The following is a 12,481-nucleotide window of genomic DNA, read 5'->3' as shown; positions in this document are numbered from 1 at the left end:
GGAATCCCGAATTATTCAAATGGAAGATTCCAGAAAGCCGTCACATAAATAATATTTTGGAATATTTTATTGATTGCTTCAGAAGTAAGTACCTTCAATCCTGCATGTAAGTATTTTGGATGCTGCCCTTTAGCACCACTGTAAACGTGAGCGTATTAGATTTATTGCTTTTAATTCCATCTCAACATAAAAGTTGGCTCATGATGAGGCTCTAAATCACATAATATTTAAACCAAATATAAATACATGTACATTAAATTCTAGATACAGTAATTATTTAATTTTTAAATTAAAACCAGGTCTGGGTGAGAAGCCTTATTTATTTGTGCTAAATACACCCCAGAGCGGGAGCTAAGCACTCTGCATTCATCATTGAATTAAAGCGGGGCTTTATCAGCTGGCCTGTATTCTCTATGAGAGGCTGATGTGTGCGTGTGTGTGTGTGTGTGTGTGTGTGTGTCTTTGAACTATGGAAATGTGTGTGCTGTTTTTGCTTTGTGAGGCACATTGGTGGACTTTTCTCTCCAATACCTTCATGTTTTTTAAATTACTTTTTTTTTCTCTCCAGCACAGTGTGTCCACTTTTACTCTGCCGGTGTTGTGCAGATTTTCTTCCAGAAAATCTCCGGGTTTACACGTGTATCCAAATATACTAAGACCACAACCAAAGGTTAACCACTGTCCAGTCATTGTTACGTGTGTCATTTACGGCTGTGATGGTTTGTTTGAATCTTTTTGTTTGTAAAATGCTGAATTTCTTCGACATCTTTAAATTGGTGAAATGATCTGATGCAGGTCCTGAGTTACTGCTGAGCATTGTGGTACCTGCCAGTTACAGGCCGCAGCCTGTAGGTCTGATACTGGATATCAGACCTACAGGCTGCAGTTGGGCTCCGTTGTTAAGTTAATATGCTGAGTTTACATTTTGTCTTTGACATCTCAGCTATAAGAAAATATTGCTAAATCATTCTAAAAACATATGTATGATTCCCAAATATTCCCTTTCTTACTTGATCTCAGCTGAATCATCAACTTCTTTGAGTTTGTCGTTTGAATAAATTGCAGCATAGTGGAAAATGATAAGTGCGCTGTTTTCTTAATGCCCCAATTATACCCGTTTGTGTTATTTGTAGCTGAATTTGAATGTTTTTTTAAATTACTTTCCGCGAGCCGGTGTGGTAATTTTCTTTCAGAGGCAGCGTGGCTTTGCGTTTCATTCTGAGTGAATGACAGCTTTGTAATACACAGTCGTTGGCTTGTTTTCCATTAGTCGGCCCAGCTGGACGGAGTCTGAGAAGTGCTGCATGTGATAATTACTGCTGTGCGAGATGCTTACCTGTGCACCGACATGCTATTACTTCTGCTATGTGGACTGCATATTTAGATTTCAGTGTTCTCCTCTTATGTTACGATACTGCACCGACGATAAGTTCAAGGACGTCTCGTGCGTCTTTGTCAAAATAAGTCAAGTAAGTTTATTTAGTTAAATATTTCCAGTGGAAAGAGACTGGAATATCAATCAGATGTTCTACTCCGATAGTGAAGTCATGAGCTCATATTGACTTAACGTAATGTTTTAAGCGACTTTACGTTATTTGTTTTCCTCACAATGTTTGTCCAGGGAATCTAAAGCATATCTTTTAGTATTAGAATTTGTTCTCTTATACTGCTCCAAAGACAAAGACGCCCCTGTGCTGCTCATACTGGGAGTAATGGGAACGTGTCTCTCTCCCCACAGGTTATTATGGAAGAGGCTGCACTGACGCTTGCCATCTCAACCCATGTGAGAACGAGGCGCAGTGCCACAGGAAGCCCAGCTCTTCCCACGGATACATCTGTGACTGCGGAGACAACAACTACGGGCAGTACTGCCAACACAGGTACGCACGCCATCGACTCCACCGGCTCCCGTTTACCGCCTTGAGTCAAAAAAAGTCCCAGTTTGCAGTAAGTAGCAATAAAGACAGTGAAAATGGTCCTCGGTACATTATAGTCAATGAGATGTGAGCAATGAGGACAGACGAGCTGAGTGACGATAAACTCGAATAAAATCTGAGGAGTGTTGAGAAATGCTGCATGTAAGGTCAATTATTAGCTGACGTCATTCTTCATATTTTTTATAGTAATGCAGTCTGCTGAGCTCTACTCGTACAGGCCCCTCACACATCCTCGCTCTTATTGTCTCTGGTTTCTCTTTGCATCTTCCACTATCAATATTTGATCAGTTTGATCCCTCTCTTCCTCCGTCCCTCCTCCTCCCGCTCACAGTGTCTCTTTTGTCTCTGTTTCCAACTCAGTATTTCTTTATTCTTTGTTAGAACTCAGAATGAAATATGATTCAAAAGATTTTCGACACGCTCTATTACTGTTTTCTCCCGTCCCGACTCTGCAGACTTGTGTAATTGTTCCCGTGTGTGTGTGTGTGTGTGTGTGTGTGTGTAGGATTGATCACCACTGTCCCAGGGGCTGGTGGGGATCTCCGACCTGCGGACCGTGTCACTGTGACACCAACAAAGGCTTCGACCCGGACTGCAACAAGACCAGCGGACACTGTCACTGCAAGGTAACCGCTAAGCGCGTTAGCATTCAGTTCGCACCAGATGATCGGAGGCAGATTTTTAGTTTTTTGCCATTATACAGAGCTGTTGGACTGTAGATGTTGAGATCTCCGTTGAAAGGTCCGTTCAGACCGTTTCTGTACGCCATCATTGGATTAAGTGCTGTTAGGATTAGAAGGACTTTGGTGGTGTTACTCTACAGCTCACTTTGGCTTAAGCCCGACACAGTGTGACGGTCTGACTGAATAAGCCAGACATACAAACCACATCAGCTGTGACTCCATCATCACCATGTGTGAACGTGTAAGTGAGGATATTGATATGTTTATGTGTAGCCAGCGTACTTAACCGTGTTTTATCCTGTACTTAATCTGATTTTGTGACCCTAATCTGTAATCGTTGATATTGCCCTCAGAGTACTTGACCTCATGCGTCGAGTTCCCTCCTTGTTCTTGATCTTCTGAAAAAAAGAGCTCGAAATGAAGCCTTTTCTGCTTTTTATGCTTACTGTATAATACTAGTGGTGTTATAGTGGATATCAAACAGCAAATTACTCGTGGGATCTGAGATAACAATGTTTGGTAAATGCAAACTCTCCTTTAAAAAACTCCAGATATGTTTGTTGACCTGTTCAACCTGTTGGCAAGTTCATCTGAAAACCAAAAACACGCATCATTCTGCACAGAAACGGTGAAACCTCAAAGTGAAGTTGCAATTAGTGAAATACTTAATCTTTGAATCAACAGGGGATTAAAGAATAAAACAGTGGTGCTGCACCATCATCTCCTGGAAGCACCGTCATCACGTGTCCAACATGTGGTGTTGGAGATGGATTCTCATGCTAGTTTAGTAAACTAAATGATTGACCGCTTTCCTTCTCCGGCTCATCCACGCCGAATGTGTGTGATGACATCATCGCTGACGCTTTTCTTGGCCTGTGACGTATGAGTTTTGTCCTTAAATAAAACGCAAACTGTGCGTTTGTGTTTGTCAGGAGTTTCATTATCGCGTGCGAGGCTCTGACACCTGCCTGCCATGTGACTGCTACCCGGTGGGCTCCTTCTCGCGGGCATGTGACCCCGAGACGGGCCAGTGTCAGTGCAGGCCCGGCGTGATTGGTCGCCAGTGCAACATATGTGACAGCCCCTTTGCTGAGGTCACCAATTCAGGCTGTGATGGTGAGAATGCTTATGTTTTAAAATGGCTACAGCGTCCATTAACACAGTAAAGTGACAAACGGGAGATGAAATGATTTAATGAGAGAACTTTGTTTTTGGCATTTGTGATATCACTATTTCCGCCAACTACATCCTTTGAATGGATGAATACATGTCACTATCTCGCAGCTCCTTTGTGGCTCATTGAAAAAGTTATTGAAAAAAATTATTTTCCTGTGAACAATATTTTGCAAAGCTTAATTTACCTTCTTTGGTAGAAATGTCCCTTTGTACAGAAAACGCTATTATTTGTAATTTTTATTGTAGCATGTATCACTTTTAAGATGGAATTTTGAACCAGTAGATTATCCATAGACACAAACAGACATGAAAGGAAAATAATTATGCAACGCTGAACTTCCACCATCATTAATTATAACTGTGTAATCAGAGGATCTTTGTTTCTTCTTTTGTTCTGTCTTTGCAAATGGGAATGTTTGTCGAACAAACCTGCCCAAGCATACAGTAACAAAGAATATATTAATTACATTCAGATTCATCTCCCAATTATTCAATGTATCTTTTTTTCTTTTCTTTGGAGCGCAGTTCACTTTTCAGTTTTAATTTTGTAATCATCTTCTTTACTGCTGGTATTTTATTCTCTGTTCTATTCCCACTTTCATTTTCTTATCTACGTGGGTCAAGTAAAAAGAAAATATTCCCACATCATCAGTGACTTTTTTTTGAATGTTTCTAATTAAAATGTTCGATTGATGAGGCTGATTTTAAATACTCTGTATTATTCCTCTCTGCAGTCATTTATGATGGCTGTCCAAAGACCATCACGCAGGGGATCTGGTGGCCTCGGACCAAGTTCAACCTTCCCGCAGCGGTTCCGTGTCCCAAAGGCTCCGTCGGTCCGTACACACTCAGACACAAGGGAAGGAATCCTTTCTGTACGCCGCGTCCTTGAGAAAGATCCTCCCGTTTCTCCTTCCTCACAGGTGCAGCCATCAGACACTGTGATGCGGAGAGAGGATGGATGGAGCCGGACCTTTACAACTGCACCTCGCCTCCGTTTGTGGAGCTCAATGCTGCTGTAAGTAGAGTAACACCACAAAGACCTTTTAAACACACGTCTGCGTGGCTCCCAAAACCTACCACCATAAGTGCTGAGTGCAGGTCACATCGAAGATGTGGCCTCGCTGATAAAAGCCGTCACCTTCTCTCCGCTAACAGTTTATACTGTACTCCAACTGCTTTGGAAGCCATCTGTTGGTTATTGGATCAAAAAGCCCAGAACAATTTTATTTATTTTATTTGTTGCATTGATGGAGTTTCAGTTAAAAGTGGTCAATTTTTAAGCAACCTTTTAATGAACTACAGATCGGATACAATACCTCTACATGAATGTTGTCATCTTTAATTCAGATTTCATTTAACCAACTCACGTTTTGTTGCCGTCTGCATGTTCAGCTTGATTCTCTGGAGCGTAATGAGACCGAGCTGAACACCATCATGGAGAAGAAACTTGCCCACCAGCTCCGTGACGTTACCGAGGCAACGGGCAGACTCTACGGCAACGACCTGCAGATCGCCGAGCGGCTGCTGTCCCGCCTCCTAACGTTTGAGACCCAACAGAGCGGCTTCGGACTCACCGCTACTCAGGATGCACATTTCAATGAGGTGACGATGAAAACGCGTGACTTGATGACTCCTTTGTACAGCTGAAGCTTTCAGAGTCTGCTCCTGTGGCGTATGGTTGAGACTTACAGTGTTTGCCACCGAAGGCAGTTTTTGGTCTGTTTTTCATTCACCTCTGGGTAGAGAGTGAACAGCAGCGCTCTTATTTCAGACAAAGGCTCCAAGCCTATAGTTCATTTCAGCTTAGGAAGGTTAAGAACAATCCAAGTGACAGCCTCGAGGAGAGCTGGTCCGAGTCTCTAAACGCAAAGGAAAGGTGCTTCAGTTCTTTCTTTTTCATCATCTATGGCATCAGGCTCAATGGACCAAATCATTGCGGCAGAAACATTTAAGGCGAAGCAACAGTCAGAAATTGTTGTTATTATTGGGGCTACTAAGAGTGTGAGAAAGATCTCAGAAATGTCCACATGTTTACTTAAATTGACGTTTTTATGATTCAAAATGCTAACATTAAAACCAGAAATTCTAGTAAGAACATGAACATAGATGTGCCTGTAGGTTGTGAAAGGTTATTTGAAAGAGACCAGATAGTGAAGTGTGAAGCCAAAAATGAGTTTATGCTGTTGATTTTCTTTCACGGGTAGCCAACAAGCCGATCAACATTTTGAAATAGCAGTTTATGGAAATATTGTCCAAAATAATCTGAAATTATATACGTTAATGTGACATTTAACTTATTCTTAGATCTAAACCAGAATTCCACTCTGCATTTCATTACTGCAACCAAGAATCTGCCATAAAACCCAAATAGCTGCTGTTTGAGATGGTAGATGTGATTAACATGGTCAACCGTTTTGGGGTAAAGAATAAGTGGTGAAATGGTAAAAACAAGCTGTCTTTTCTCGGTAATGGGATGTGATGTTGCTATGGCGATGCAGTGACAGCGGCTCATAAAATACTGCGACATGTCATTTTTCCACATTAACTGACAGGGTCTCGTTTTACTGATGAGCTTCAGTGGAAGATGCTGGAGCTGAGAGACAGAATCGTTTTAGCTGGATAAAATATTTAGTTAAATATTGAGTTGGTACATGTCAGCCAACACACATTTCGCTTGACAACAAATCAGTTTGTCCATATATCATAAGTAAAGCCCTCGTCGCAGCTCTTACTAATGTTCAAATGTACTGGCTCATGTGTCAGTCTTTGACAAATTGCACGGCACATGACGATTTACTATTAATTTCATATTTTAAACAAATAAATAACAAAATCTATAAAAAAATCACAAAATATCTATATCAAAAATCTATTTAATTACAGCTTTATATAAATACTTTCTGTAAAATCTGAGTAAAACGTCTGCCATGAATCGAAATGTAAGAAAATACTTGATGTGATTCAATAAGTGATGAATGTGTGTGTTTGAGAATCCAAACAATATCACAAGTGATGTTGTTCATGGATATATTTTTACACCTCTAGCAGTGTTCCAGCTCGTTCATGCAGCCGTGATGTGATTCCTTGAGGAAAGGGGTCGCGGTCGGCAGTTAGAAAGCAGTATTTTGCACCGGCAAGCATGTCGTGATTTATGACAACAGGGAGAATTTAGCCACCTGATGACAACTGTTACAGAAGAAGCCCCACCCTGCGGTGCTGAAATCATTCATGCTGCCAATACAGCTAAGAAGTGTTGCTATAGAAACTGAGTGAGTGTAACAGTAGAATCAGTCAGAATCACACTCCCTCCTTTTAGTAATTATATTTAAACTGATTGTGTTTCTTCGAACACCTTTTTTTTTTTACTAGGGCCTGTTTTCCAAAATAGGAGGAAGAAGGACGAATGTTTCTTTGCTTCCTCCTGTTACAGAAGCTGCTGTTGAGCCGATGTTGAATTTGTTTTATAAAGCATCCGTATCCAATGTCAAATAAACGTGAGCATTTTATTGGGGCACTCAAGACCATCACAGTTGAAGCCTCTCGCGTAATCCAGTACATTGCTTCATGTGATCAATACATCATCTTTAGCTGAAGAGGACAGTTGCTATGGCAACACAGTAGAATCATTAATGGCATCCTATAGTGAGGGAAATGAAAACCTTTTCCTTTCATGTCCTGACATTTCACTTTCCTACTTCACCTGACAGCAAACCAGAAATATGGTCATTAGTGTTCAACATTTGGTTGGCAGCATAGCGCACGCTCAGTGCTATGTTGATTTTATTATAATCTTTTTGCAGTGTCCGGCAAACAAAACCCAGAACTCACCTTTGTTCCTCAGTCTCTGGCTCGAAATGAATTCACGGTGTTTCCCACTTGTTCTCATGTCGACTTAATGAGGCGGCTCGTGCAGCTACAGGCAGCGTGCACTGTACTTTCACAACGATAAAAAAAAAAAGACAAAATACAATTTCTCTGGATGTACTTGACACCTCACTTTAAACAGCAGCTATTAGGCCAGACTAGCAGGTAATGTGGAACACAGTTACTATAGTAACAGAGCCCAGCGGCTGCAGGAGAAACAAAGCGAGAGAGGGGACAAGACTTTTCACTTGAGGAATGAAGCAGTGAGTGGAGGGAAGAAGTCTTTCATGTTCATGCTGTGATCAAATGCATGCAGGCTGCTGCACCTGCAGACAGGGCTCATGTCTCATGTCTCATCAAGCAGACAGTGAAAATGTGTTTTTTTGAATAGAAAATGAGACCAGGACATGTTCTCTCTATGTTCAGCAGTTCAGTTCAGTTGGTCATGTAATTGTTCATGAACCTAAACAATGGTTGGGAAGAGAAAAGAATTCATTTGGAAAAAACTGTTTGAATATTTAATGTGGAAAAACAATTCAAAAGTAGTGTGCATATGCGACACAAGTGTCACATGTATGTTTGTTGAACTGATCCACCTGCATTATGTTCCAGCCTGTCACCCATGCTGTCCCTATTCCGCCTTCTCCTTCTGACATCATGGCATCTGCTGTCTTTTTAAAGCCTGCCTCCTTAAAAAACTATCACGCACACGTCTCTGTGCTTTGTTGATTTTCCTTTGTCTGTTTTTTTCTTCTATTAACAATGTGTTTCAGCTCCCGATTCTCTCTAAATAAAATTGTATGATCAGAGGAGGCACATGTTTGATGCTTTTAAGAAGCATGGATTGGGTTAGGGGGGGAAGGGGGAATTTGACCTTCTTGTCACAAATCAGTTAAAAAACTGCATTCAATCTGTCTGTTGTGATCATCAATTGTATCTCTCGCTCATTCTGGTTCACTGGTTTCTACTCATAGTTTTCTCATCTGCTATCTCTGTTTGTTACTTCTCTCTCTCTCTCTCTCTCTACAATTCACTACGTTCTCCCTGTGCTCCTCTATATTGTTTTCCTTGTTTGTCTGAAGGCCTTCTTGCGTATTTTTCATCCCTAGAGCATTTTGTGGGACTGCAGTGCTTTATTGGGTCTGTTGTAGTCAGATTGCAAGGAATCCCATGTAGCACCTTCTCTCTCTCTCTATCTTTCTGTTGCTCTCTTGATCTTGAATATTACTCTTTGTTAAGGACATTTTGCATGGCTGTGTAGTCTTTTCTACATTGCTTCCTATAACAGGTCACAATAAATGAAATGTGCTCCCTGTATTTGGCTTTATTAGCTGTATCGTGCAGAATGCTTGTCTTTGACTGGAAGACTTCCTTCTGTTTTTCTGTTGTAGGTTAGATTACCAAGACAACATGTTTCGGTGTTTCTAGTTTGCAATCTTTCCTACTTGTACTCTGCAGGCGGATGACAGCATAGCTTATAGCTTCAACCTATTTTTATTCCTTTCAAATCAGTTGATGGAAATGGATAGTTTGCTACCCTATCTTTCATTCTTCTTCATCTCCATCATCATAATACGTCGCTTTGGATAAAAGCGTCAGCTAAACGACATGCAATGTAATACGCAAGCCCATGTGTTCACCTGCTGCAAAGCGGCAGTCTGTTTATTTCCTTTTTTTTCTTCTCCTGACTGCTTCTCTCTGCGCGCCTTGCAGAACATTGTGCGGGGCTGCAGTGTGCTGATGGGTCCCGGTACCTCTGCGCTCTGGCGGGCTCTCGCTCAGAGTCAGAACCACATCCCGGGCGGCGGCCCGGCCGAGCTGACGGAGCTGCTGGAGCAGTACGCCCAGATTCTAGCCCGCAACATGAAGCTCACCTACCTCAACCCTGTGGCGCTGGTTGCTCCAAACATAGGTGAGCGCAGAAACATTACACCAGCGCATAAGACAACGGCTAAAGCCCACTCAGACTGAGTATAGGAGGCCACGGCAGTGATACAGATGATCTGCAACAAGTTGCTCATAAATCGTTGCTGTGAAATCGGCTAGAATGAGTCAAGTGCAAAGCGAGAGATGAACAGCGCGAATGCAAATTGCGATGGCACGGACGCAGCGCTGGCAGCAGGACAGAGAGGGATTTCACACTCCCACACACACACCAGCTAAAGCTTCCAGCACACACACACACACACACACACACACACACACAAGCCCAGAGGCACTGTGCAGATGCCAGACACGCACGTGATCACTCACATGGGGTAATGCAGACATCAACACACACACACACGTGTGCACTTTCTTGCTCTTGCAGTGCATGTAGCATACATCTGCAGGGTTAGTATCTGTCATTTAGTGGCTGGCATCCTGTCACGTTTTGCGCTTTTTCACAATTTTCTCTCACTTAAGCTCTGTTGAAAATACTGTTAAAATATCGGCGTCACATGAGACAACAAGGCGCTGAAATAGCAGCGACAGCTCTGGCAGGGATGAAGCCCGACAATGAACTTCACACTCAGTTAAGGCTCTTAGCTACACACAGATTGGATTCCTATAAAACACAATCAAACCCAAACTCGGCAAAGTTACCAACTAGGGAATGTGGCCTCACAAGCCGGTTCCAGTACAGTTTGGTCACGCAGAAAATCCCAGTTATCCAATATCTTAACCTTGCTGGGCCAATATGAATCGCCTGCTTGTATTTCCTTTCAATCTGACTCTCCTCCATCTCTTGTTTCAGATGTAATTCTCCTCTGGATTACATCCAAAAACTGACAACACGTCTCCAGACAGGGTGCATAGAATTAGCGGCAGTGAAAGCAGAAGGAATAAAAAATACAGCCAATGTTCACACTCCCACACACACAAACACAGACACTTGATGCTGTCAAGCTAAATTAGATTCAATGAATAACGTCCATCACACGTCCATCTGTTAGCTTCTAATATACATTATTTCTCTTGTTGTTTTTCATCATTAAAATGCCAAATTCTCCATTTAATTTGACCAATACACCATTTGACTCTTTTAAAATCTGAAAAACAGAGACACACACACACGCAGATATGACCCACGTCTGTTATATAGATGTGTCTCCCATCTCAGTATTGAGTGCTGTTCTGTTCGGTTGCTCAAGGGTTCAGTCATTAGCGAACACTTGACCAAGTGTTCAACACTCCACATTGACTCTGTAGTTCTTGTTTGCCAAATCGTTTCCCGTAATACAACAGTTTAGTGTGTTTGTGTGTCTGTGTTCTTCGGTCTGTACTGGTTTCATCTATTACCAAATCCACAGAGATTAAGTGGTTTATTGGCACACGCGGCGCAGGTTTTCCCTTGTATTGTATTCAAGAAGGGAAATGTATTGTATTAAATTAATAAGAGCAAGATTACCCTTCACATCATTTAAGTAAAAAAGGCAAATCCAGTATATTGTGTGATTTTCATAATTTAATGCTGTCAGGAGCCTTTCTTACTTGTGTACTTTCTGACCGATTGAAACATGGTGTGTGTTCAATGGTTGTTCTCCAATTATTTGATCCACTGTTGATTAAAGAGCCATCAAATGTGCCGTTAGCGTTGCGGTTTGAGAAAAAATAAGTTATAAACCGTATCATATGTAGACACACAGCGACCCCTTTACAGTTCTTCACAATGTTCCATCGGTGGGAGTAGTGAAAGCGTTGTGTAAAGATCCCTTTCAATCAGAATCAGAATCAGAATCCATTCATTGCCACAAGTGTTACACATAGAGGAACTTGACTTGGTGCGTTGGTGCAATATATTGGTGCTGATCCTGTATTTAGTAAAGAAACCAAATGTGAGCAGAAACTCTGCAGCAGTGACTGATGTTTTCTGAAAGAGTCTATAATTTGTTCAATAAATGTCTTTAGCATCTCCCGCAGGAGTTTAAAGGAACTATTGATTTAGGTTGAACCGCACATTAACAAACACCACCACCTGTATTGTGTTAACAGTTGCGGCGTGTGTGTGTGTGTGTGTGTGTGTGTGTGCTTTGTTTGCCAGTCATGAACCTGGACCGTTTGGAGAACCAAACCCACGTGCGGCGGCGTTTCCCACGTTACCACACCACCCTGTTCCGCGGGCAGGCTCTGTGGGATCCCAACACGCATGTGATCCTCCCCCCCGCCGCCCTCGTGCCACAGCGACAGCAACAGCAACACAACTGGAAAGAGAAGGAGCGGACGGAGAAAGAGCGTAAGAAGAGAGTTGGGACTGACGGCTCGATAGGTGGCCTGAAACTTAGGAGGTCACGCTCACACAGACTTCTCCATTTCAGCACCGGCCGCTCAGAACGCAGCTCTGGAGCCCGTCGGCATCTCGGCCAATCAGACGGGAGAGTACAGCGCGGCCAGACGCACGGTTTCGATGCCGGAGCAGCCCATCACCATCGTCATCTTGCTGATCTATCGCAGTCTGGGCGGCGCCCTCCCTCCCAAGTACCACACAGACCGACGAGGAGTGAGGTGGGAATCCGTCACACACACAGAAGAATACAAATGTGATTACAGCAGGAAGGGAGGAAACATCCTGGAAATAGAATCAGAACTTTCCATGTTAGCCTCGTTCATCGGCGAACAGCAAAACAGTTTCTCATGCAACCGGAGCGCCACGTTATTAGAAACACATACTGCGCTATATATTTATTAATGTTTGAATATAAACATTATAGCGTCCCAAAATAATGGCAAAAGGCCCAGGTGATCATTTTGTCAGACCGTCCATATTTAGAATGATGTAGAACGTTACAGACAAAAAAGCTGCAAAACCTCACATTGGAGAAGGTGGAAAAGGCTCAA

General features: G+C 42.4%; 1 protein-coding gene across 3 annotated transcripts in view; it reads left to right on the top strand.

Annotated features, from left to right (window-relative positions):
- Positions 1 to 12,481, top strand: part of celsr3 (cadherin, EGF LAG seven-pass G-type receptor 3) — a 74,052-nt gene that overhangs the window by 44,224 nt on the left and 17,347 nt on the right. For all 3 annotated transcript variants that reach the window (XM_040192708.2, XM_078093256.1, XM_078093265.1), the window contains 9 exons: positions 1,739 to 1,880; positions 2,443 to 2,563; positions 3,553 to 3,736; positions 4,531 to 4,632; positions 4,720 to 4,814; positions 5,192 to 5,401; positions 9,377 to 9,575; positions 11,688 to 11,879; positions 11,962 to 12,148. In XM_040192708.2, coding sequence (XP_040048642.2) covers positions 1,739 to 1,880; positions 2,443 to 2,563; positions 3,553 to 3,736; positions 4,531 to 4,632; positions 4,720 to 4,814; positions 5,192 to 5,401; positions 9,377 to 9,575; positions 11,688 to 11,879; positions 11,962 to 12,148 — 1,432 coding nt within the window. The remainder of the gene's footprint in view (positions 1 to 1,738; positions 1,881 to 2,442; positions 2,564 to 3,552; positions 3,737 to 4,530; positions 4,633 to 4,719; positions 4,815 to 5,191; positions 5,402 to 9,376; positions 9,576 to 11,687; positions 11,880 to 11,961; positions 12,149 to 12,481) is intronic.

Source organism: Gasterosteus aculeatus, chromosome 2 (assembly GCF_964276395.1).
Source record: "Gasterosteus aculeatus chromosome 2, fGasAcu3.hap1.1, whole genome shotgun sequence".
NCBI classification, from domain to species: domain Eukaryota; kingdom Metazoa; phylum Chordata; class Actinopteri; order Perciformes; family Gasterosteidae; genus Gasterosteus; species Gasterosteus aculeatus.
This window is presented reverse-complemented; position numbering and strand designations above follow the sequence as displayed.